General features: G+C 42.2%; 1 protein-coding gene across 1 annotated transcript in view; it reads left to right on the top strand.

The window, feature by feature from the left end:
* The window catches only part of cpped1 (calcineurin-like phosphoesterase domain containing 1), a 34,384-nt gene extending 7,370 nt beyond the window's left edge, over positions 1-27,014 (top strand). Inside the window, exons 3-6 of the mRNA XM_070852417.1 lie at positions 7,085-7,257; positions 7,930-8,055; positions 8,227-8,359; positions 23,995-27,014. Coding sequence (XP_070708518.1) covers positions 7,085-7,257; positions 7,930-8,055; positions 8,227-8,359; positions 23,995-24,221 — 659 coding nt within the window. The 3' untranslated portion in view covers positions 24,222-27,014. The remainder of the gene's footprint in view (positions 1-7,084; positions 7,258-7,929; positions 8,056-8,226; positions 8,360-23,994) is intronic.
* Positions 27,015-27,942: the final 928 nt, after the last annotated feature.

Below are 27,942 nucleotides of genomic sequence, written 5' to 3'. Positions count from 1 at the left end.
AATTAGAAGAGAAGAAAAGCAGATAAGGTAGGTAAACAGAGCAGGCATTTAGTTAGTCAAACCGTATACACACATGTAGAGAAAAGTGAAAAGTCTTCAAGTTTTTTTTTCATTGTGGCGGCAAACACAACACACAGCCTTTCAGTAGCCATTGTACTGCAGCATGAGCTTACCTACTCTATGGCTGACTAAAGTAACATGAATACGGCTGATGGTATGCACTTTCTGTGACAGCAGCAATGTACTGGTACTCCTCTCACACACCGGAAGAAACACCTTCCACTACAAACCTGCTAGGCATACGCATACACAGGTAGCACAGGCTCTTAGGCTGTGTGTGTATTACCATAGCTTATTGTGTGTCTAAAAAGAGAGGGGACATGGATTGAACAGAGGGATGGAAGAGAAATAGGAGAACGTGGGGAGGGATAGATGAGGAGGTAAGGAGAGGAAGAATAGGTGGCAGGGAAAAGCTAGTAGTTGTACTAGCCCCCCACCCCTCTAATAGACCTGGACAATACTGTTTCTCAGTAGAGGACCTTGACTGTGTAGATTGGCAGGCATTAGTGTCAAGCACATGCTTTTTACTGAAGTAACTGTAATGAAATAAGTGAGTGCGGCGCGGCGTGCTTGTTTCTTGATGTCCAGCTGCCTGATTTGATAACCGGGTAAGAGGAATGGGCTGGCAGGACCCACTGCAGAGTAAATGTTCTGCAAAAAGAGCCACAAGCCGCCAACCAACGGAAGCTACCTTTGCATGACAATTAGGGAGTAGCATGAGCCGCCTGCCTGGCCCGAAGGAATGGACATGAGAAAAGATGTTGGCAGACGACAGTGTCCCCCCCCCCGTCTCTGTGTGTCCTCTCTCAGCATGTGTGTTTACATTGTGTTTGACTGGACACATCAAAGCAAGACTGGCCTCCATCCTGATTTGACAACACATGTTATTGAGCAGAAGTAGAATATTTGGTGCAGTATGTCATCTGTAAAATGTCCTTGGCCCCTGTTTCTAAAATTTCACTCAAGGCAAACTATTTATATGCAACACAGATTTGGCTTGGCTTAGTCACAGAGCAACTCTTGCTTTCCTCTACTCTTTTTTTGGGTCGTAATGACCACCAATTTTAGCTGCACAGGCACAGTCATGAACACTCCTGGAGCTGTCTCACTCTGTCATCTAGGACTCTTGCTGTAGGCATCCAAGTATCCTTATCATCTCTGTGACTGCACCATTTAGTGCAAAACATGGCCGCCATCCATTTTCCACATTTTCCTCCCTGTCTCCCTCTGATCAGTCGCATTTATAGGTCATAGTGAGAACAATTTCAGATGCAGAGAGGGACAGTAGATGGTGTAAGCATGGGGTTTAAACCGCAAGGCCTCGGGGACCTTTAAACGCCATGGCGTCAGCCCTTGTTACTGTCAGCCCCAACGGAGCAGGTTGTGTGTGCCATCCTCATTACTCACCACGTCCGTCACTTGCCTGGCGACTGGGCCGCTGCATCGCTGGGGAGGAGGGAAGAGATATTATAGCTGGAGCTGCTCCTTCCGTCTCTCGGCTGACATTTCCCCTTAAACTGTTTATTTACAATACAGAATGAATGGTTGGCGGCCAGAGGAAGCTGGCTGTCAACCGGCATTGTCAACACTGCTGCCTGTCGGCGACAGGAAATTGGCAACTGTATTTCTGTTCCCACGGATTTCACTCTCTATCTCTCCTCTCTGTCGCTCCCACATTCTCCTTTCCTCTCTGTCTCTTTCCTCTCTGTTTTTCTCACATCTGTCTGTTTTCCTGAGCAAACAGCTGTGGTCTCATGCCTCATACCTTATTTTGACAACCCTCATTTGCAAGTCTGACACTCATACGCAAACACACTCATTTATTCATGCCTGTGATGAATATATTTGAAGCATCCATGTGAATTAAATCAAAAGTTCTGTTTGTTCTAGTAATTGTTCTGGTACAAAATTGTTCTGGTACAAATAGAAAAACAATGGGGTCAATGTGTTAGTCAGTTAAAAAAATAAATAAAATGACGTTTGCTTCAGACCTTGAAGAAAACCAGGACAACTGAAGCCTAACAACACTAGTGATGTCTGCATTCTTAACGAAGACTTATCAAAGAAGTGGAGATCCCGTTTCCCAAAACTAAACGATCTTGGGTCATGCTTCCTAAAGAAATGCTGACCAGCATTTTCTCTCACATTTTGTCATCCAGACCTTTAGTGATAGAAAATTCTTTGATCCCAATTCCCTGTCTCCTCTCCAATCCAAGCAAGCCCCCAAGAGACTTTCATATCTCAAGGACTTCCTTCAATCTCTCCCCTCTTTCTCCTCCATCTCACCCTCCCTCACTCACTTCGTCTTTCTCTCAATTATTTTCAAAGCTGACAAATGAAGAGGATAAAGAGCAGGGGGGTGTGAGTGGTGGCAGAGGAAGGAGGTGTTGTAGTGTAGTGTAGTGTGGGGTGGGGTGGAGGTGGGGGGGGGGGGGGGGGGGGGGTACAGAGCTGATTAGATTAGAGAAACATGCTGGACTTAACACTCCCCTAATGAGCACTACAAAGGATTCAAGCTGCGTCTCTGGGGGTTCGTGAGGGATGTTGCGCATGATACAGCAGGGAAAAGTGTACAAGTATGTGTTCGCATCTGTGTGTGCACACATGTGTGTAAAACTCACAAAGGTGAAGTAGAGGTTACCATGGGACTTCCCTGTTCCCTCTCTGTAACTGTGGAAACCTTAATTGCTGTAGAGGGCAGAGAAAACAGGGTTCTCGTGGGATTCTGAAGCAGAGTATGAGAGTATGGGACACGTGGAAGTATTTTGGATTTTCTTTTGTTTTTTTGGAGGGGGCTGGGTGAGCAGGGAGGTTGTGTTTGTGTTTATGCAACGTGATCATTCAGTGGCTTGTCTGCCAGGAGTGTAGAAGTTAAGAAGTCTCTCTTACCATTTCAATTTTCACACCTCACTATTTCATAGTGGCCCAGGAGATACTCTGTTCAAAATGTCAGTGCAAGATTGTCTTAGAGGCTGTAAGGTAACCAGCATGCCCTCTGTTTGCCCAGGAGTCTCCAGTTTACAGATTGGACATTACCCTAAGTTCATGACCATAGGTGAGAGGTGGAACATAGATCAACCGGGATATTAAGGTCAGGCCTGCTACAGAGATGATATGACCTACCGCTGCCGTCGTTTGTCATCTTAAAAGAGCATCGGTCAGTGCTGGCTGTTGCCTGAATGTCTACACTGCTTTTTGCTAATTAGAAAGAGTGAGTCAAAGTCAGAGCTTAGAGAATCGGTGTAACGTTATTTTGCCAATCCGGGGTGTCAGAACTGGCACTGGTACACCCAAATACATTTGTATTCACTCTCTCTAATTTCCCCTTGTGTAAGCAGCAAAACTCTGCACTGAAAAGCTGTTGTAAAGGACAGCAGAGCTGCAAAACTAGCAAGCTGAAGTGGGCAAAACACAGTACAGTAAAGAAAGGATCGGTTTTTGACCAGCTTCATTTTAGCCAATATGATCCTATAAAATATCCCCAGATCACTCTGGTACTGATCATCAGGATCAGCGAGGGATCTCTGGTTCTATGGAGACAGTAAGTCTAGTCTTTTCAACCACTCAAAGCGCAGTTGGGTTCAGTGTCTTGCTCAAGGACTGTGGACTGTGTGACCTGTGGACTGAAGGGGCCGGGGATTGAACTGATCTTCCGATCAATGGACGTCCCGCTCTACCTCTGAGCCGCAGCTACCCTTTGTACAGTACACAGACGTTACAGTTTGCTGTATGTGTAGTGAATTTCATTCCTCCAGTTTGTTGGCTGATTGATCTAACACACTGTAATGGAACTAGATTGTGTGTGTGAAAGGTTGTAGCGTACGTTTAGTACGACTTCATCTTCACTACCACCTTGTCATAAACTGTAGGCCACTGCCACATCAGCACAGCCTGTCAGTGCCAGTGCATGCTCGAGTTAGTCACAAACACAGAGGTCCCCACACATTGAAAGTTGTTTAAGTGCAGAAAATGCATGCGACAGCAAGACCCCACGCACTGGGGCCTGTGTGCAGTCTCAATAGCCATTCTTTAGAGGAAATTGAGAGAAGTGCTTTCAGTGTTGGGTAGGCTCAACGAGAACCTGCCAAAGACTCCTGTCAAGGTTTGAGAATCACAGTGTTGCAATCTCATTAAACGAACAAGGTCTTTCAGTCAGAGCCCTAGAGAGCACTGAGAGCAGCATTGTGTTTTTATTTCCGTACACCGTTCTCGGTACATACATTGTTTATTCAAAAAGAGGAGGGCAGGAAAATGAGTGCGTAAAAATTCATTTTTAATGAAAGGTTTCATGATCCTTCATTATATCAAGGAATAAGATAAAATAAATACTTACTACAAAATTCTACTTATTTATGAAATTAACAGCATGTTTCCTCTATTCCCCCTTGTTTCCTACTCTTTGCCTGAGCAATTGGACATTTGCACAATGCTGTATGGCACTATTACCAGTGGTTAAGGGGAAGTGAAGGAGGGCATGTTAAGTGACACATGTAAACGGATAAGTGTGAATCCAGTTCTGCAGTAATTAAACAGTCCAGACCTTCCATCTGCAGCAGGACATATGTATCTAAACAACCTACAAATGTTAAACTGCTTAGGGCCTTAATGGTGTCGCAACTCCCCATTAATCTAAAGCAAGGTGTCTGAAATGCAGATTGATGGGGTACTGTATGGTTGAGGATTGGTTGGCCCTGTGTAGTGCTGAGGGATGACTCATGGGTATTACCATGTTAGAGGATGGCTGTAGTCGAGGGCAGGCTGCTGGAGGTGTGAGGAAGCAGAAGGCAAAGCAGAATCCCTGCCACTGTTCCACCTTTGTTTATCCAAAGATCATATATATAGCTCCACCTCAGTCCCTCACACTCGCTTGCTTACACACGTTGATAGCTCGCTCATAAAATGTTTGATCTGTTTTTAGCTACCGATTAGCTCCACTGGAGCCGCTGACAAGATCAGGTGCCTTGCTAAAGGGGACATTGGTGGCATTTAAGAGCATAAAAATGTTCTCTGCTTGTTTATTACTCTGAGAAACCGACCTTATAGAAATAAAAATCCAAAAACAAATGCACTTGTGAATAAGAGGTTAAAATCCAATCATCTGTACCAGCTGGGTTTGTCATGATCTTGCAGCAGCGATTGCCTCAGCATTCAAAATGACAACCTTTGTGCCCCCTACCCTCCATCCCAGATTCATTAGAGCATCTTCCTTTGTTTGAATATAATTGTGGCAGCGGTCAGATATTGTGATTGCGGAATAATGAGACCACATTGTTGTGGCCTCAGCTGCTATCATTTTCATCAAGACCTCAACCTGCGTTGCACATCTCCTGCTGGATGCTCAGACCACTTATGTGTGTATTGAAAATCACAGATAGCACTGGATTGATAGGGAAGGTAAAACAACTTCACTTTCACTTTTCACAACACAAAATTTGTTTCCTAGATTGAAGTGAAGTAAACTAATTAGTGAAAAATACTACAGAATTGCAGTATAATTACCATTATTATAAAACTTGGGATGAATGCACCTTCATTGCATTCTACCAGCATGCTCAAAATAAACCTTCCTGGCACAATTTGGTTTAAAAATGGGCGTTTTTTTTTGTGGGAATTTTGTAATGTTTGCTGATTGGTTCGTGCATGAAATACCAGGCAGCTATAACATTAATAGAACACTTAAAGGTGCAGCATATTTCTTTACCCAGGAGTACATATTGGCCAGACCTGCTAGAGCTGCACTGGCAGCTCAATTATTTAACAAGATTTACCCTCTGGTGTCATCATTCAGTCAAGTGCTACCCAGTCAGGTGCAATACGTTAGGACACCATTGATAGCTAGTGATGATCTATGAACATTATAGCTATAATCCTATTTTTCCTCTTGAAATACTACCTATTAAATGTGTGGAAATTAATACACCGAGTAAAATTAAACAGAAGCAGTTAGTCTCCAAAGCTGAATAGGAATGCAGAATAAAAGTGTCACACAGAATCTGCTTTGCATAACAAAAAGGCCCTTCATGTCTCTCTTTGTACTTGAGTGCATGTTTGTGTGTCGCATTGACAATCTGAAGTCTGACAGGCTGGCTCGGTGATAGAAGAGAGACAGGTGAAAAGGACGTTTTACCTTTTCATCTGGATGCGTTTTAAACTCCACATTCTCTCACTCTGTCACGCACAAGATGTTCTGTCGGGAAAGGCTCTTATGTAATGAGTCCTATCCAAACATCCAAGAAAACGTTTGCTCCAAAAGTAGGCCAGTAAAATAATTACTCAGATGAATAAAAAGGAAAAGAAATCAGAGAGGAGAAGAGGAAGGAATAACTTAAGAGCAGGGGCTGATAGCTTTGTTTGATATACTTTACATTCTAAATTATAAATAGATTTGAGTCTCACCCCTTCCCTGCCCTTTACCTTTGCTGGCACTGAATTAATTTAGCTCAAAACACCCCCCTCCTTTTTGCATGCTTCTCCTTTTTGTGAAATCCAGGCTTAATAGCATAACACTCCTGATTTCAACACAACAAACAAATGACCACATTGTAAAGATTTCGTTAAAAACCAACAGCCTCGTGTATCTTTGACCACTGAATGTGGCAAGATGTGGCTCGTAATCAGCTCAGCAGCAAGGTCAGGTTTGCCGTGTGGACCGGGGCGGCTTCCACCAGTACACTATTCATTATGTCCGTAACCATGGTGATATAAAGTAGAGCTGTACAGAGCATTGATCATTCTCTGAGCTGTCATCATTATCATCTAAATAATCCCCCTTCCCTCAGGCGACTCTCGCCTGTAGTACCCTTCACACTTCTCAGTATGACAGTTTTCATCAACACTCGTGTACATCTCTCCCCCTGACTCATTTCATCCTGTCCGGGTAAGATGATATTATCAGTATTAATAATCAGCCATCGATTATTTTGTTTTTCTACATTGACGCCTGTAACCACAAACCGATCTGACACGAGGAAATTGAGCTGCCTCTCCCATTATGACCGTGAGTTCCTTCTCTTTGCCCCCCCAGACGCCCCGTTCAGAGAAGGTCAAGAGCGAGACCTGAAGGCGGCCTTGAGGGGGACAGATCCCTCCATCCCGCTGGTATTTGTCAGTGGGAACCATGACCTGGGCAATACCCCCACCCCCAGGACAGTGGAGCAGTTCTGCAGCGCTTGGGGGGACGACTATTTCAGCTTCTGGGTAAGCAGACGCCCAAGACAATTAGCATTACTTGTAGCAGCACAACTAGTACAAGTGGCTGTAGCATCAGCTGATTATGACCAGGGGTCCCTGGCACAAGCACTGTTTGAGGGCTCTTAACTTACATGGATGTACGCCATGTATCATGCTGCAGTTAACCAGATTATTTTGATATGTGACATTAACCACATTTTGATTCTTTGTTGCCCAGTGCATACCACCAATTAGTTTTTAAAGGCACACTCTGGCTATTATTTGGCTAGTGTTCCATCCATTCACTGCCATTAAGTTGGAGAACTTACAAGAGACAGAGCCCGAGATGTCCTGAGTTTTAGTCTCTAGTATGGCTCAAGCTTCAAAAACACTAGATCACGGATTTGGACACAGGATCGTGTAGCAACCTTCATTAAATCCTCCCTGCTTTGTAAAAAAAAAAAAAAAAAACAAACACATTTTTATACTTTACTGTACATATTTCAGCCATAAGCCCTCCTCCACTCCGGGGCCCAGTTAGACTTTTGCCGTAAAGGAATTACTTCAGGAGAAAATGAAAATGTAGGAATAGGAATGTATAGATGGTAGGACATGCGCCATAAAAGGGCCCTTCATTATAACTATGCATTGTTTGAAAACTAACATAGCTCTCTGTATTCTTTTGTTGTGCTGTCTCAGGTGGGTGGTGTCCTTTGCCTGGTTCTGAACTCCCAGTTCTTCTACGACGCCTCGGCCTGCCCCAAGCTGAAGGAGGCTCAAGAGACGTGGCTGGAGGAGCAGCTGAGAAGAGCATCCTCCTCAACGGTAGCACAGCATCAATGACATGATTCTGTTCTTGTGTGGTTTATTCAGCTGAATAATGCTCTCCTTTGCCATGTCTGGACGTTTCCATAATTGCTGCCGTCTGTGGAAGTGGAAGAATTTTGTCTTTAGACAACGGTCACAAACTCATCACTCACATCTGTCTTTGTTCAGGAACCCAAACCCAAACACATCCTGGTCTTCCAGCACATTCCTCTGTACCTAAAGAGTCCTGATGAGGAGGACGACTACTTCAACCTGCAGAAGGGCGTCAGGCAAAACCTACTGGACAGGTTCAGGAAGGCAGGTAGGACAGCAAGGGGAAAAAGTTATGGGCTTGTTAAATTTATTGCTGTAGTTACTCTGTTTGTATGCAGACCAACTTACTGCAATGTGACTGCGCAGGTTCACCTCCACTATTTTACTCAAGGGCACTTCAACATGGCATACAGCATTGTTGTCTCCTCTAACTACAAGGTCTTGTCAATTCAGATTTGTGTTAAATGTTTGTTTGGCTACAAAGAAGTCACAAAAGAGAGTTTTATTGTTTTAAAAGTCAAGCGGCTGTCCCTTCCAAAACTCTAAAACATCAGCAGTATTTTTCTATAATGACGGATTTAGGCCACTTGTGAAGTGGTTTTAAATTTCTTGCCTTAATACTTCTTAGCTATTATTCATGTTAAACCTGTTCATTTTGTAGCATATCTAACTGAAGCACAGTTAAGATCCCAGCCCAGAGGATTAATTTGCCATTAGCCCGAACCACACGAAGAGCTCCTGTCACACACACAACACAGGCGTAATTGAATTAATTAATGCATTCACTCCCTATAAGAAGAATAATTCCATCATCAAAATCCATTGTTGTCGGCTTATAAGAGTCCGATACAAGGGTACTGAGCAGAGAAACTCTCACAAGGACAATAAGTCTTTAAGAAAGCTCCGACTCAACACACACACATGTTCACATTGCACCACCCGGCCAATTCGGCACAACTGACTGACAGGATCGCTCATACAGACACGTGCCACGCTTCTCAATCATGCATCAAGGTGACTGTCGGGGGATGGTATTAATTTCATTATCCAGCCATTATTCAGGCATGTATTTAACCATGTTGGCCCGTTTTGGTCTGATGACCCGTCTCTCTCATAATTGATTGCTCCTCCAAGGGGAACACTAGTTAAAGATTTAAAGGGCAATCCGTACAGGCTTTTTATATGCAGGAACGGAGATGTGTGCAGAACATGCTATGCGCAAGTGTCCTTTCTCATCCACACTCTTGTTCACACATGTCCTGCCTGCAATTAACAATTCAGTCTACATCCAGGGCATGTACTGTATAAACTACACACATACATGTACTGTACATGGTTATTAATAATTGATGACAGACATGCTGCTGCTCACTGTAACGCTGCATACGCTACATGACTTATCATGTTGGTGTGCGCATACATTTAGCTTTTTTTTGTGTGTGGAAGTACAAGCAAGAGGAGGGATGTGATTTATCTACAAGAATTGATTTTTTCTCATTGAATTCATGCACCCTGTTTGTCCACTCCTGTCCTGCACTACGGCCTTGTGTAAAATGCCAAGATATGTCTCTTGAATTCATCTTGAAATATCTGTTTGCACCACTCAGATGAAGAATTTCTATATTGTATACTTTATTTTTGTGTGTTTATCAGGGTTTGCAGTCATTCAGATCATTAGAAATCTATTAATAGTGTTGAAAAGTGTAAAGTTCCCTATGGAAAGTACAAAAAAAGCTACGAAATACAGCGCAGCTTTGTCACTGTTTGTAGCCCTTGATAGCTAAATGTACAAAATGTAGAACTCAAATCCAACTGACAAAAAAAAGAAAAACACTGTCGTATATAAAAGGAATCAAATGAGCTATTGTTGAATAATACAGCCTTTGTCTCTTGGTTCTCTCTGCTCTCTTCTGATCATGCAATTTCTCTTTCATTCTCCTTCTGCTCTCTCCTTCGCCTCCTACTAGAAGTGTCTTGGTGGCTGATGCTGTAACGTCTGTACTAAATACTCCTCATGTATGTTTAGTATGTCCTTGAGGCGTGATTGTAAGAGACTGACGGTGATCACCCCTGTGCTCTGGGTCAGTTTTTGCTATTCCTGCAAGTAGCATTACACAATTGCATTTGTCAACAGATGCTAATTGCAGTAGATGATTGTATTTGTTTATTGAAAATGACATTTTCTGTATGTTTTATTAAGTCACCCAGAAAAACAATTTGTATGTGTATTTTTTATTCACCTAGAACTACAAACTTTTACAAAACAACGGCGGAAGTTGGCGTACATTAAACAAGAAAGGTTGCACCACAAATAGTGCATTTACAGGAAGGACGTACTACTAGACAAAGTCTGTCTCTCTCTGTGTTTCTCTGCAGAGCGTGTGCGATTATCATTATACTATTCAGGGGCGAGGGGTAGTGTAAGGGGAGATTGTCCTCTAGTTAATAGATTGTGGATGGCATAATTGTCTCAGGCGTATGAAAAATAGAAATGTTGAATGCTAAAATTACTAATTGACACTCAACACAAGGTACAGCTGAGGATTATAGTCATTAGTTTTTCAGGTATTTTGTGATAAGGTATGGGACACATTTAATTAATTAACTTGATTAAATTTGCAATTGATTTATTAGTGGACAAGTCTATGTGTGTCTGTGTGTGGGGAAACAGTGACAGCTCAGTGGAGGGAAATGACGGTTAGTTGGTTAGTTGGTTGGTGGGTGGGTCCACCGCCCTGCTTCAGACACTAGTGCCACTAACGTTTTTTTTTTTTTTTATGTAAAATGTCCTGGCAGTTATTAGATGGATTGACATGACATTTAATACAGACACCTATGGTCCCTAGAAGATATATCCTGACGACTGGAATTGACATAAGATTTTGTACTGACAAAAAATAACTTGCTGATCCCTTAACTTATTGTCTGCGCCATCATGCCAAAGTTTTAATTTTTCCCGTACTTGCAAAACTGATGACAGGCCTGCAGTCTTCAGTTGTATTTTGCATTGAGTGTCATTTTCAATTAGCAAGTATTAGCATGCTAACATAGCTCCTGCAGCATTACATTAGCATGCTACCATTGTTATTGTGACTATGTAAGCATAGCTGCACACAGTCTTTTTTTAATTTATATTTGTACTTTTCAAGGCTATGAAAGAAGGGTTCATCAATCATTTGGGGAATGTGATATGTAGAAATCTAATTATTTTATATATATTCACAAAATTGGCCCACACTCCACTGAATCGTATTGAAATGCCGGCTGTTTACACTAATTCATACATGGATCATAAATCATACATATTAACATAGGAGGTTATATTTTCCTAACTTTACATCACGAACCCACATCATGTAAAAAAAAAAAAAAAAAGCAGGTAGATTATTTCCAACACCAAAACTTATGTTTGCATAAGTCACATAAAAAAGCACTTCACAAATCTCACATTCACAATAAAATTGAGCGACAAATTGCAAAAAACGATGTTGTTTACTGCATGTTAAATGAAAAAGAGAGTGCCAGGAAAAGTGTGTCGTATGTTTTCCTTTCTGTGCGGTGAGGGGCTGTTTCCTCTCATCCGTGGTAAATTATATCTCTTCTGGACATTGGCTAGATTGGCTATGGTAATTTCTTCCCCCTCTTTGCATTGTGTTACTTATGCATCATCTCTCACCCATGTTGGTCTTTCCTCACCGCTGTACCGTGTGATCCGAAGCCTCCAGATGTGCTCTTGTACTCCGGTGATCATTACTGTCATTACAGTAAAGGGCAGCATCATTAACCTCACACACATTCGCACACACACACACACACACACACACACACACACTACTTCTACTGATATTTTCACTAAAATAAGATGTTAACAAGGACAGGTCTCTAGATATGTTTTTGCAGCAAGCTCACAAAATTTTGCATTGAGTTTCAAGATCCCTTAATGGAACACTGGGAAGCTCTTTATGAGACCAATAACAAATAGATGTTGTTCAGAAAAACTTCAAAGTTCTCATTGGTTCTTATTTTAGCAAAGCGAAGCAGCAGTCGGACAAGAACAAAGAGGTAAAATTGGCTGGTTTTCCTCATTCGTTGCCTAGTGATTCTAATTCTACGGAAAGCGGCCTTGAAATGGAATCGCTGGATGTTACACAAATGTGTCTTTGGCGTCAAATCAATCGTCATAAATAAGGACACATTCTTACATGTGACCACGTTCTCCGACCACTCCAGAAGTGTGTGTTTGCGTTGTCAGTTGACTCACAGCATCTGGGGATTTGGCTCAGCGTTTGTGAGGTTGTTATTGCTGCTGCTATGTTTTTGCAGCCCCCTACCACTCCAGGGACATATGATGGAAATAGAGAATATAGTCCCCCTGCAGACAAAGAAATACATTTAATTGATTTTTCCACACTGAGGTGTTTTTCATTTCTCCCCCTGCTTCGTCTTCTCATAGGATATGTCTGTCGGGAGATTTTTGAGCATTTGTGTGTGTTGTGACTGTTTATTTTTTTTACACGTTTTTGTGTGTGCAAATGCATTTTGCATATAAATCGCAATGCAGTGGTGCATTTCTTAATGCATGACATATTCTACAGTAAGTATCTATATGTTATCTCAGCAGCACAGCTGCACACGGGAAAGGTGCGACACCAATTAGTCTTCATGTGGCTCATCAGAGCGAGCAGTTCCACCCTGGGAACTGTTGACTGCATTCCAACTCTTATTAATGATACACTCTCTCTGTGTGATGACCCCTTCTTGGGCAAGTAAGGCATTGTGCAATCCCCTTTTTAATTGCACAAGCAATTACTATGATTTCTGATTTGACAGTGATTTGCTTGATATTAAATCTTGCCTTTAATTGTGCACTTGCTCTCTGTGTTTAATATCTCAAGGATTAAACCAAGCACCTGAGTGGAAAAGGAGGTTTCAAATAAGGGATTTATTGGTTGCTTTTCAAACTGTCATGACAACCAGTAAACAGAACAACACAACAACTTTTTTTGCTTCTTTTGTGGTTTGTTGGTAACAATCATGCAAAAGCCTTAAAACCCCGGAGGAAGTTCTTTACTGCTATTATGGCTACTTCTGTGCTGCTTCGTCACTGTCAAACCCATAATCAAAGTAAATAATGCTTTTTCTCTGGCTTTTTTTTTTTTGCCCCTACCTATGCCAGTTTTCAGTCTTTCAGCCTTTAGTTAGGACGAAGAGGAAGAGTGACATGCAAAAAATGTAGGTTGCTCGCTCGTTCAGGATGTTGAATTTAGAGAGAACAGGTTTTGCACACATCCAGAATCTCTTCAGAGAAGACTGAACTCCCGCTGCCGGGAACCGCCAGCTCCTCTCCGAGTGGAGCAGAGCAGAGGGGCAGAAATCCCAGCAGTGCTCTCAGCCTCTCCTCTCCTCATAGACCGTAGTACTGTAATTTGATTTCTTTGCACCCCCCACCCCACCCCTCTCAGGATTCCTTGCTCAGGATACCTTGAGCACACATACAAACATGGACGAATGCATGCACACACACACAGATATACAGACAGATACACGCTTCCATGCTGCCTCCAGATCCTGTTTATGCATAGAGGAAAAAAGAAAACAAGAGTGCAGCTGGGAAATTCATTGGAATTCCCAACATTGCTAGCGGCTGTAGAGTTGTACATACAGTAACTAATTAGAGGCGAAGATAAGCCTTGTGCTGCTCTCCTTAGTCTCTCTGTCTTTCCTCCTCTCTCTCGCTCACTCCTCCTCTCTCTCTTGCCGCTGGTTGTCTTTATCAGCAAGGGTCTTACTCAAAAGCGAACACACATTTATCACCCACTGGGGATTTGATAAGAGGCTACGGTAAAGCCTTTAACCCCATTGTTTTAATGATGAGGCTGAATAATTCTTTTGCTTTTTCCTGTAGCTTCCTCTCTTATTCCGTCTTTTTCATTGTCTCACTCTCTCATCCTACTGCAGCCAAAGGTGGGGGTTGTCAGGGGCGACTTACCAGGCACTCGAATGGAAAGCCAGGCCTCTGTCCCTGTTTATTAGATGCATGTGAGACGATCCGATCCAGGAGGGCTAGTTTTAAGTAATGAAGTCATGTATTTGAAGGCCTATTAGATTTAAACAGTGCTCAGTGGTTTATAATACTTCAAGGACTACAGCCTCAGAAGGTTATCTCTGTGGCAGTCATCTTATCCTTTGCTGCGACCGTAGACAGGTAAATAATAGAACTACCCTGTTAACCTTACGATATAATCTACCAACCATGTGTATTGCACGTGTTTCATTGGCCAATGTAGTACCTCGTTGGAAGACCTTGCATTGAATTGCCAGGTTCAGCTTTTTTTTTTTTTTTTGCCAGTTGTGTCGGCACCCCAGCGGCATCAACACAGTGGCCTCATTGAAATGCAACAGGGGGCTAAAGTCTGTCTAAACACGGCCTTCATGCTCTGATCCATTGTATCTTCGTGCTTGAAACAACCAGGACTGTCTGATATTCACGAAGACGTCACCAACACTTGATCAAACTGTTGATGAAGGTCTTGTCTTATTTCCATTCCATCCGTACATCACAACAATATAAAGATATTCAAGCAAACTATAATGAACTACAGCTGTCAAATGAATGGAGTGGAATAAATATTACAATATTTCCCTCTGAACTGTAGTGGGTTGGAAGTTTGAAGTATCAGAAAATAAAAATACGTGAAGTGAAGTTCAAGTCTCTTAAAAATGTTACAGGACTTCAGTAAATGTACTTTGTTAAACTAGCTTATTATTTTAGTATGGGGACATATCAGTCATTTAAATGTCATGAAGTTTTAGTTGTACTTCTGAGCTGATGCTGGTTCACAGACTCCTTCAAAAGTTTTCACCATCATTGGCAGATATGTGGTTGGCTCAGCACAGCTGCATCTCACCTCAACTTACCTCGTACTTCTTCTCCTGCTGCGGTTTAAGCAGCGCTTCAAGGCCTTTCCCTCTTCATATCTACAGTACAGTGATTATGTTTTGGGCTGTGAGCGCTGCCAGAACGTGGGTTGTCCTACACTCAGTACTGTGTCTGAATGCCTCCTGTGTAGACACTGAGGGAGCACTGAAGATACTGCTGCTGCTGTGCTAGCATGCTGCTCACACTACGCTCCTGTGTAGACTGGAATAAAGCACAAGTGTCAATAATAAATACACACATGCAGCTGTGGTGGTTCTTAGGATAATCAGTTAAAGAAAGTCTGCACAGTCTGAAATCTGCATATTTCTACTGAAACTTCTGTGTGGAGCTTTCACTGTGAGGATTTTGATCAACAGCACATCAAAATCCTCAAATTTCAAAGTTGTTGATTTTAAAAAAAAAAAAAAAAAAAAAAAAAAGGTTCCACTGTTCCACCCACTACAGAGCCCCTGAGACGTCGTAACAGTTTCAAAGTCTGTCGTACATAATTTAAGGATCATAGCTTGGTAAATTCAGGATGATTAGGTACCATGTTGGGTACCAAATGGCCAAAAGGCATGCATGCTCTGTGAGGGATAGATGACATGCTGACTGCTTTCATTCGCCAGCTCCCTTTGTGATTGTGTGTATGTGTGTAACTGGAGGACACAGGAAAGGGATGCTGCGTGGTGACTGATGGCTGAAAGTGATTTATGGGGAGCCGGGGCTGCAAGATGCCTCACCACGCTGCATCATTTTGTATCCCTCTGTCATGCAAATTATCAACAGCCACCATTTCATGATAAATTATTTCCCAGACCTGCACTTTAATGACAGCCGCCCTTCGATACAAGCGCACACGTTGCATGTTCACTCCTACGCAGCCCGTCCTCACAGATGTGCAGATAACAGCTTTGTTCAGAACTACGTTGAGTTTGTGTCAAAGAGAGCGATGGAGAAAAGGAGGGAAAGGTCTGTAGGAAAATGGCTTCTACTAGAGGTAATCACCGATGGGTGTAGGTTTAGTGCAAAGATTGGAACCTGGCTCGCAATTAGCAAATCCAATCAGTGACCGAGAGATGAAAGAGAGATGATGGAGAGTGGGTAGGGAAAGAGGGGGAGGGCAAATTGAAGGAAGGAGCGCAAACATCAAACATGATTAGACGTGGATGGACGTTTCTTTATTTCCTTTCTTCTTTTTATTTTGCTCTCTACATCAGCAACCTCTATTAACATTTAAATAGTAAATGTGTTCAGAATATTCAAATTCTTCCATGAATCAAGAGGAACATGGCTCAGACAACTGCAGCATATAAAAATTAGAATATAAACAAAATACAGTCACATATTGGAGGGGACTCCCTTTACCTTTCTGTGCATTTTTCCACAACCCTGATGAAAATTCAATTTGACTCTGGGTAATTTTCCTCCGTTAGCATTCAATATGTTTTCATCACTCTGACTGCTTACTCTGGGTGTTTTTTGAGCGCTCTAACACCCCTCCTCCCTGCTTCCCTCCCCTCCCTCCTCCCCTACCTCTGTCAAAGCAAAGGCCAGTCCCCAGATGGGAGTCTTTATCACAAAGAAAAGCACAAAAGAACCGGCACTGTTTCAAGGCTGACAGGTAAATGGAATTTCCACAGAGACCAAGACAAGACGTGGAATTATCAGCACATAGCGTGCATGTTTTCACAAGGGCACCCACTCAGCAAGAAAGAAGGAAACGTAAGAATGCAGCAAAGCATGGCAGAGAGACAAAAATGGGCAGAAATTGGACTTAACAATCCTCTACTGAATGCAATACTGCTATTTAACGCTCTGTGAACATGCACTGTGCCTCCCGTCTGCATATAGCTCAGTGAGTAAACCAAGACTCGCACACTTAGCATGGTTGAATGGTCCATTCTCTTTATGACTGAAACGGTTTAGCATGGTATCGTCCATTACCAGAGCGAAGGATTTCAGGCCACCCATGCTGATTGTAGTGCGAGACACATTAGAGAACAAAGTATAGAAAGTGAGGTGTGTTACTTTGACTGGAGTGAAGCAAAGTGAAATTTCGTCATTTGTCAAGTCGGTGACTCCCAGAAGGGCCTTAAAGTTATATCCCTGCATAATTTGAAGCAGAGATGGTAATGGTACATACCGTGTATATATTTTTCTTAAAATCTCAATATAAATGCCTCCTAAGGGGTAAAGCATTGATATGGTAATTGCATTGCAGCTAGTATTGTACTCTTCACTGTATTATTAGGACATATTTAGTATAGTACAACTAGGTATTTAAAGAACACTTATTGTGCTAAACTGCAATGATAAATGGAAAATAAAATACAGGTTTTTCTCCTTGTCGCTGCTGGATGATTCACTTCCTCTTGCTTTCCTCCTATTCCTGAATGTGTGTTGATTTGAGGTGATGGAAAAGATGGCTTGTATTACCACCCCTTGCAACCACTCATCTGTCATTATATGTGGAGTATTGTTTTCTGCTTGTTGTATGACTTTTTTCAAGCACTTTTTGTCAAGCAAAACGAGGACTCTACCAGACGTATGAAGGTGAAATCAGCATTTGTAGTGTTTCACGACAAAGTGCCTGTAGATTGCTGGCCCTTAAATGGCCAAGTGTACACTCAAGTTTCCTCTTCTGTTACATACGTATGTCTCTCTCTCACTCACACACACACACACACACACACACACACACACAGTTTTTTTTAGTTGTTTGCTTTTTATTTGGTGTATTTTCCAGTTCCATGCTGGCAGTCTCAGCCTCTAGCCCTCACTTTGAAAGAGTGCTTTCCCGCATTCATTTTTTGGCAAACAATTTCAGAGGCCAGCGCCATCATCTGACTGCATTGCAAAGGGGACAGCTTTCTTTATTCTATTTTTATTTATTTTACTCTCAATTGTTTATCTTTTATTCATAGAGACAATCTTTTGGAGATTGACAATACTTTTTTTTTTTTTTCTCAGACCAGCCATCTTTTCTTTATAAGGGCCAATGTGGGGAGGTTTGACTTCTAAAGCCTGCGTAATAACGCCGCTCTAGAAGGTACGTGCTTAGATGAATTCAGGTCAGGGTGTTATCTCTGGGCCTTTGCTAAATTGTTCCTGTGAAATCAGTTTTGGTCCGTAAGAGCCAGTGGAACAAGCCAGCAGAGCGAGCCGATTCATTTCCACGACATACAAATTGCCCACTGGTTTAGTCCACTTTAATTCTTAGCTACACTGAAGACCTTGAAAGAAAGCTTGTAGCGTGCAGCGTCGACCTAACACAGATCCCTTCTGCCAGATAGATATTAGACAGGTTAGCCAAGCACAACTCTCCCAGGACCTCTGTGCCTCAGAAGAGAAAACTAGGAGGTGAATCTCTCAGAACAAAATAGAATCTGTTATTCTGGTATTTTAAGAGTACTATTAAAAATTAGGTTACTCTGTTTGGCCAGTTAGAAACATGTCAAATTACCACTGAAGTGTAAATCTCAGTACATGCTAATAACCAAATATCACCACTTGCACTCACTGTTTTACTCTACTTGTATGTATGTACTAAATGCTAGTTGCTTGTACTCAATCTACAAAAAGACTTACTGTATATTATTATTCATATATATATCGTACAAAGGTTGTTTTTTTTGATTTACACTTTGCACAGAGCCAGTAAAAAGTTATGTCAGGCCAAGAAGTACAATAAGTCAGTTCCCTGATCAGGCCAGTGCTCGAAAAGGTAGCAACAAAATCATTTCATTGAAATCGCGAGTGTCTTTACCATGTCTACTCTACTTTCCAAAACTCTGCTCTGCCTGAGCCAAAAAGAAAGTAATTATATAGTAATAGAGGAATAAAGAACTATCGAGGAATAGTGCAGTAAAATAAAGTTGAAATGAAACAAACTAAATAGAGTCATTCACCATGAAAAGGCTTTTATATAATAATGTGTCTTCTGATGAGATTTAAAAGACTGAAGCAGCTGGCCTGAAATCCATTAACAAAAGGGGCCCATATTACAAAAGCCTGGCCACTGTTTGTGACAGGGCAGGACTTCAGAATCGTAAGGAGTGTCCCAGCTGAGGATCTCAAGCTTCACAAAGGGACAAGTAAGTTAGAAATGTAAGTGGGACCCAGTGCCGTGCTCAGCAATGAAAGAGATATATTATGCTAATTTTTAGATTCACACCCTTAGTAGCGTAGTACAATATGTTTACATGTTGTAGTGTTCAGAAAAAAAACATACATGTGCATGCTGCCCTTTTCAGCCTCTTCGTTAACTCTCTGTTTTAGCTCCTGTCTCTTTAAAGTCCCACTCCTGAAAAGTCTAGTCTGCTGTGATTGGTCAGCTCCCATAAACCTCAGCTGGCACCACCCACCAACTTCCCAATCAGGTCTGCCGTCTCCAAAGGGGAAACGCATTAGCCAAACAACATGCTAACATGCCAGCTTGAACAGACTAACCTGCCAAATAAACATTACAGAAAGCCAATATCCATCATTGAGCTTGTAGCATTTACAGCCCTCATTAAGAAAGCAGTCTTAAGTAAAATAATGAAACAGACACACACACATACACACACACACACACACACACACGCACACCATTTTTGCAGCTGCTGCAAGGACATTTCTGTCACAAGTTCCTCTAATGTAAAGTAAATCCTCAGGTCCTCACTGCCTCAGATGGTGGGAGGACATGAAGAAATTGTACCGTTGTTGGCTGCCAACAACGGTACAATTTGCGTGCTTTGCTCATGACTTCGACATCTTATTCATCACACGCAGTGATAAAATCATATTTACAGAAACATGAAGCAGGAGAAAAAGAGGAGATGATCTCTTCTCAGGGCCTCACTGGGGACATATATTAATGTTGAGAAGACATTAAGAAGTGTGTTTTGCATAATATGTTACCTTGTGAAGGGAGGCAAAGAAAGGGGTAATGTGGTCTCATATTCTGCAGTTGAGTAAGTTAAAGGCCCTCTGCCTAAGACAACAATAAAGAGCATTGCGATAATCGAGGCACAAAGAAATAGAAGCATGGATGATCTTTTCAAGGTCTGCTTGAGATAGAAATGACTTAATTTTTGTGAAAAGGCTGAGCTGAAAATAGAGCTTGTAAATTGAGGGTAGCAAAGGCCCCGGTGTTGACCCTTGGGGGACGCCATAGGATAGGATGTTCACAGAGGAAAAGGTTTCACCAATTTCAAATGAGGAACTTCTATCAGTGACGAATGTGCAGAACAATTCTAACGAGTCCCTAATGCCAACCCATTCCTCTAGACTATTGATTTAAATCGAGGGGTCAGCTCTATCAAAGGCCAAGTTACGATCGAGGAAGATTAAAATTGAGCTGTCCCCAGAATCAGCAGTGCAGCAGCCGTTATAGGCAATCTCAACCAGGGCAATTTCTGTGCTGTGGAAAGCCCAGAAGCCAGACTGAAATTCCTCAAAGATGTTGTTATTCATAAAAGAAATTAATACAGCATTTTTTTTTTAAATATTAATTAATTGTTAATAATGTTAATTATGGTCAAGAGATTGCTTCTTTAGTAGTGGTTAGGTTACTGCATATTTATGGCTGATAGGCAGTTAACTACAGGATATAGCCACATAAAGAAAATACCTTTTTAAGAAACTTGAGTGGGATAGCGTCTAGCGGACAAGAAGAGGACTTCAAGTGATGATAAATGTCATTTATAGTTGGCTGTGACATTAAGTTGAAATGCCTTGGCAAAGCAGGGCTTTGTTTGTCTGCAGCCTGTTAAACTGTTCCTTTAATGTGTGTCCAACAGTGCCTCCCCCTGTGGCTCTCCTTAAATCACTGCACAGTGGGGCTTTTTGTGACTTTCTTTCTTTCTTTCAATCTTAAAGCTGTAACTAACAAACATGCAGCACACACTGTGCTACATGGATCCATCACAGATGTGTCACATACATATTGGGGAAGCTCACTGCTGCTGCGTGGTAGCGTCATACCGTGTGTGCGTGGGATGTGAATCACCAGAGACGTGGCTACAGAACGTAGACGTACTGACACATGTATACATATGCACACTTGCACACTCCCACACACTTTATTTGGCGGCATGATTAATCACAGTATCTCTGGGAGTTTTAGACTAGGTTCAGAAAAACCATTTAAGCTTCAAAAAGTTTTTTTTTTTTTTTTTCACTGGTGGTTTAGTCGTCATTATTACCACAGGATTAATTCCTGTCTATCACTTTTGTACTACTGCTGTCTTAGCGTCTTCCTCCCACCACCTCATCTCCCACCATCTCTGAGGTGACAAAGAGGTGGCAGCCCTCGTGTGGATACTGTAACAAATCCAATTTCCACAATCGGCATCGCTAACTGAGTCATCAGGTGATCCCATCAAACATTTTCCTTGGTTCACACTTCTGTAGCTGCTCTGCTTTGTTTTCATTTGCAGGGTCTGAATGATTGTAGATGAGCCGTGTAATTCCTCGTAGGACAGATTAACACACTCATCATAGTGCACACGTGCCTATACACACACATTCATACAGAATAATGAGTACATGCTTCGGCCCAGAGGCGTAGAGGGCATCTGTGGCCTTTTCGACCCCTCATCTACAAACGTCAAGGACGCACATGTACACTAACACACACGTCCAGACGTTTGTGACCAGACAGTGTTGAGCCTGGCCAGTTATTCAGCCACCTGGAGCAGTGGCAAGGTTATATGAAAGGCTATTATTCCTGGCCATACACACATACGCACAAACAGATTCATGCAATGTGTGGTCCATAATGATATAGCTGCAGGCCCACCCATAAGTCACACAACGGTGGGCTTCGTGCTGTGCTGCCTCAGGTTTTGATTGTAAATCACTTTAGCCCAGGCATACACACATACTGTACAGACCCAAAACATCCATTTCCATCTATGGTGGATTAATTATTAAATGGTCCAGCATGTGCAGCAGCCGTCCACACGTAGCACTGAATATTAATATAAATTTAGGTCACATTTGTTTGCTGCCACTGTTCGATTATGTGGAGTGGAGGACTTGATAATTCAGAGCAATTTCATGGCACTGACATCGAAGCAGCATCAGCAGTGGATACATGAGAGCTGCTCGGACGGTTCCTACTCAGCTTTGTTGTGCAGACGTCTGGGACAGACTGATGTCTTTCTCATGCACAGACTGCAATTCATCCTCTTTTGTTGCCAATTTTTTTTTCTTTTTTTTCTGGAGGGAGCTGGGTGTCTCTCTGGAGATGAGGCAGCAAAGCAGCTAGACTTCCCTCCATGAAAACACTCGCCATTCAAAAATAGAGCAGCTCATTTCTTCTGTCAAAAGCAGTAAACAATCCCCTCACATACACATACATGCACATATGTACCTAAACAAGGGTAAACACCAGGATACATACATACTTTCGTCCCATCGTCTCCTTTTATTCATCAGAATCACATCCTAACTAGATGAAAATGTATTGAAATTTTTGAGCATGAACGCCCTGACTATCCTCACTTTACCTTAACATTACCCTAATACAAACCTTTTTCTTTAATCTATTCCTAACCCTGTGTTTACCCCTTGTTCAAGTTAGAATTGCCACCAGAATGACACCAATTTACAAGAAAGTCAAATTGATTCTCCCAGAACCAAAGAAACAAATTCACACAGTCAGACAAGTACCATCTTCACACAGGGCTGGGCAATATGGCCTGGAAATAAAATCTCAAATCGATTTTTTTTTTTTTTTCTCTCACACTTCTCCAGCTCGGCTGCGTGCCTCTGTTTGAGATGCTGGAATAAATTAGACGTGCTGCTGCTCTTACTCGCAGAAAAACTTTAGAGCGGACACAGGTTCGCTCGAGGTCGGCCGCTGCAAAACCGAACCTCTTCCGCCAGACGCCAGAGGAGAAGGTGCCTTTTTTTGGGAACAAATTCCGTACTTTTATTGTTGCATGTTGATATTTTACCTGTGTCTGAAGAGAACTCTGGCAGAGCAGAGCAACTCATTTTGCACCCCCCCACCCATTCAGAGCGAGGCTTGTTTGGCGAGCCATTTTGAGTGTGCAGTGATTTCAGCAGTAGTGACACAGCGTCAGCGCCGCAGGGCCGAGCGTCACCCTCGCCGTTCTATTAATGATGTCGTTTGTAATTGAAAATAAATTGAAAATCGTGGCTCCCTTAATGAAAGTTCCCCAGGTTTTCAAAATATGTTACAAGTGGAAGGCTCACAAGTATGTTCCTCTCTTTCTCTCCGTCTTTCTTTCTCTTGTTTCTTTCTTTCTTTCAGTTTCTCTTTTCTTTCATTCTTCCTTTTCCTACATACCGTTTGTGTCTTTCTTTCGTCGTTTTTACTTCCTACCTCTCATCACTCTTTCCTCCCTAAATATCTAATAATATTTTTTCTTTCTTTCTTTCTTTCTTTACTCCCCTCCGTCCTCCTCCTCTCTCTTTTCCCATTTCTGTTTCCTCCCTTTTCTACCCATTTTAACAGTAATAACGGTGTCCCGCTGCACACTATAACAGTGCTGTTGTGTATATGTATGTGCTGAACAGCTGTGACTAATAATGATATTATGCTAATGCAAAGCTGTATCAGAAAACAAGACTGAGCAGCAGGTTCTTGTTTAAAACCACATTAGAGGCTGTCTAATGTCTCCATCTGATGGAGCAAACATTGAGTCCCGGGTGCTGATCACTAACCTTGTCAGGTCCTTGCAGACATATTTTGGTAATTTGTGCTCAGAGGTGTTAATAATTGTACACTGCACCTTTATTTGGGATGCATGCGGGGCAGAGAGGTCAGACGTGGTGTGAATTACATGGCACACTAAAGAGCATGACGCCTATTCATAGTACTACCCAGTTTAGATCAGTGACGTCAGAGACAAACTAAACCAGGCCACTAAAAAACAAAGTGAGGTTTTTGTGTTCCGCCATTCATCGTTTGTGTTCCACCATTTATTTCTCCCACGACGACTCTCACACCTCTCTCATCACCACAGGGGTGAAAGCGGTCTTCTCCGGCCATTATCACAGAAACGCCGGCGGTCGCCACGGCGGCCTGGACATGGTCGTGAGCTCGGCCATCGGCTGCCAGCTCGGCGAGGACACCCACGGCGTCAGGGTGGTGGTCGTGACCGCCGATGATGTCGTCCATCGCTACCACAGCCTGGAGCAGCTGAGAGCGGGAGGCATGGACGAGGACCTCAGGAAGCTCCTCCCCGCCTGAGCGCTAAAGCAGGAAAATCAGGAAAAACGTATTTTCGTGAATTGTTTTGATTTCACAGTTTTGAGCCCCTGTTTCTTGACACGCACAGCAAGGTTTCTGGAAACTGGAGCTTTGGTCCACTCCTGTATTATTCCTAGTAGATCATTTGCTCCAGTGTGATAAAACTTAGGGTCTGCCAGGTCTCATCACTAATATTGAAGTTGACCAATGACCCAGTTTCCAAAAATTCTGTATTTTCATTGAAGTGGAAAAAATTGTTTAAAGATTGATATTGAGACACGCTACATGTCAGACCACAAACAAGAGGAAAGCAGTGAATTAAAACCAACAAATGGACTACATGCCAGCCGCACATTATAAAGTGTACAGAATCTTATGATGAAATTAAGTTTATTTTCTCTCTCTAATGAATGTTTTCATAGGAGCATCTATTGGCAGAATGGATGTTTATATTTTTTTGCTCTCACAGGAGCATACAAAGATCATTGAACGTTTCCTACTAGTGGTTCTTCTGTGGAGAAGCACAACCTTAGCCCACAGCCCTCCTGCATCAGCAGGAGGCTGAAACCCACTCTGTCTGTGCCGTGTTCGTGTTAAATGTTCGAGGTAATACACTATGATAAGGTTAGATGTCGTCCGTGCAACTTTAAATGTACCCAAGCTATCCCATCGTTAAAGGAAGGTTCCACCCTAAACATTGAAACCTCACTCTAAACGCATTGTGTTGTTTGGTGGTGCGGTTTTCTCCAGGTAACCGTGGCAACAGTGCAAAGAGAAGTTCATAAGAGAAGAAGAGAAAGGCAGCCACATGGCTCATTTGATAAATTCACTTTAGAAATGTTCTTTAAAGGGTGATAAGCATCACGGGGAACGTAGGAAATCCCGAAGGTATTTAGAAATAGATCAGACAGGTTGAGATGAAAAGATTGTCTTTATCTCAAAGTGACGACTGGACTGATCTGAATGCAGCAGGTTAATGTTATTGAACAGTGTTAGATAATTAAAGGGTGGAATTTTCCTTTCAGTGATTCTAAAATATCCAGCTGTCACATTACTTACTATGTTCGTTGTTGCTGCGGTCTAATGCCTTGTTTACCCTATGCAAGTTATTTACATCACAATAATCTGTGTTTTAAAGTGGTACGTTGTTTATCTGTCTGAGAGGATGTGTTGTTCGTGGCCCCTTCGCACTGCCCCTGCAGGCAACAGGTGACTGTTGAGTGGAACTGAGAAGCTTTTTTTTTTTACTGCCCAGCCAGTGTACTGTTTCACATGGTCTTTGAATGCATGTTGGTTTATGAGATTGTTTTTAATCCATATTGATTACAACAAACCGACAGTCTTGTTTTTGACTATCTGACTATTCTGAAGTTATAATCCTCAAAAATTCAGTCCTGGTTGGTAAAGAAATGTTGACAGGGGTGACACCTGTGGCAGTATTCAAAACGGACTGCTTCCTAATTAAAGCCAGTTACACACTTTTAACATGAGTTAAAGCAGTAAAAAAAACAATAACTAGCTCAGATACGGAGTTAGGAGAGTAAACGGTTGGCTGATAACAGTCAGATTTAATGCCAGCACAGGAATGGCGGACCCCGCCTCTAACAAGGAAATAAAAATTATAAGCAGGTAATTTCATAATGCCTTTAATGACCACCATGCAGGAAATTAATGGGACCTAGATCATTTCAAAAATGAGGTTTGATTATATGAAGATCTCAGGGATTATAACTTTAAAGTCCTTGTCCTTTGTTGGGCAATATTGCAGTTGTTAATTGTGCTCAAATACAAGGCGTTCACGTTGCAATATCCACTTGGTTTCTTTTAGTTACTAAAAAGCATGGATCAAACTGACTGGTTTTCTCACTGTGATGTGTTGTGAAATCGAAATGCATGATGCAACACTTAAATTACAACATTTAAATAACACCCAATCAGTTTAATCTGTTTGAGATGTTTGTGCTCGGTGCATAAAACGAATGAATAAAGTGTGATTTTGTGTTGTCAAATAACAAACCAAAGGACTGGGGTTGGGCTGATAAAACGGTGATGGGATCTGTTGGTGATTAATGGGAGAAGCGGAGTCTTTCCCGACTGTTTAGTCATAGCTGGAACAGCCTCACAGTGCCCACTAGCTGCAGGCTCATCTGGAAGCTCACAGTCCTGAAATCATATTTAAAATGGACATTACTGCAACAAAATGACTGACTGTGAGCCCTAAATGACTCTACTCGATTACACTTTCCACACACACACACACACACACACACACACAGACTCTTACAATCGCCCTGACTGAGTAGGAATTTAAGAGGGTTGTCATGGCAACCCTTTAGCAACACATCAGTGTGTGTCTCAATGAAAGTGTTGCAGAGAAAGTGTGTGTGTGTGTGTGTGTGTGTGTGTGTCTGTCCGTGGTCTGGTGGGTACCGTAGGTGATTTCGCGACCACTGACCCCATTTCACACTGACGAATTCTGTCTCTTTTCCAAAAAGTCAGCATGTGATGGAGGGAGGAGGGAGCGTCTGAGGGGAATGGATAATGAGTGTGATGTGTGAAAGACGACTCAGTCCATCTCCTTCATTTCCTGTTTGAGAAGGAACCTTATGTCCTTATCTATTTTTATATCCTCATGGTAGCCGAGCTCAATCACATTGTTCTTTATCTTTTGGTGTGTGTGTGAGTGTGAATTGGTTTTAGAGCTCTATGAATTGGGGAACATCACACATTTTGACTCGTTCTTGTGTTGAATTCTAATGAATAACCACACTGAGCACCATGACTGTGACATAGTTGGTTGTATTTTTTATAATAAATGTTGATTTTATCTAATGGTTTGTTGTGTTTGTTATATTTGGTTAGCCATTCTCAGTCACAAATACATTTTAATGCAGGTGTCTATGTGTTATGTTTATACGCAAGGAAAACAAAAGGGGTGTTTCATAAAGCGATGTTAGCAGTTAAGCTAAGCTTACTTCAGCAAATCTGGCTTATTTTCAGGAATTTCTATTTCATAAAGGGGGTTTATGCAAGTCTGTTTTTCATCTGCGCAGCCTAAAGAATGGTTTTCAAAGTCTGGCGCTGTGGGCCAAAGGAGCCAGGGGTTTTTGAACGTCTCTTTGCTTCCTGCAAATGCTTTGCTGCTTTTTCTCCACTCTGCTTCCCCTCTTTTACTTGTATTCATGTTTTTTTCTGCTATACATTATGAACAGTGGCTCCTGGGTGCTTCTAAATCACTGGGACTTTACGAAAGGCACACTAGTTTATAATCATGTCTGTCAACTCTTTTATTATTTATTCAGTAGCCCACCAACAAGCACGAGCATTTTGCCTGAAACGGCGACTGGAAACCAGCGACAACTTCGACAAACATCTACAGAACATTACAGAGCTTGAGACCACAATCCACCTGTGAGAGGAGAATGTGGAGAAGAATAGACTCCGGGGAAATGACAGCACTATACCAGAGACAACAGGAAAATGCTAACACACAGCTTATCAGCACCAACAAGATTAGTCAAAAATTGGAGGGCTGCCTGTCAGGCAAGTAGTAGTTCTTTCTGAAACAGTCTTGGTGCAAAGCCCAAGAATGAATAATTTCCCAGGGAAATGGGAGGTTGAGTGGCAGCCATGAGCCCAGCGCCCTGAGACTTGCAACAGCACTGGCTGACCAGCACTAGCATCCACGCAGAGTGCCTCATCAATCCCCCCTGTGCTTAGT

The sequence above is a fragment of the Pempheris klunzingeri genome, chromosome 20 (genome assembly GCF_042242105.1).
Source record: "Pempheris klunzingeri isolate RE-2024b chromosome 20, fPemKlu1.hap1, whole genome shotgun sequence".
Lineage (NCBI taxonomy): Eukaryota > Metazoa > Chordata > Actinopteri > Acropomatiformes > Pempheridae > Pempheris > Pempheris klunzingeri.
This window is presented reverse-complemented; position numbering and strand designations above follow the sequence as displayed.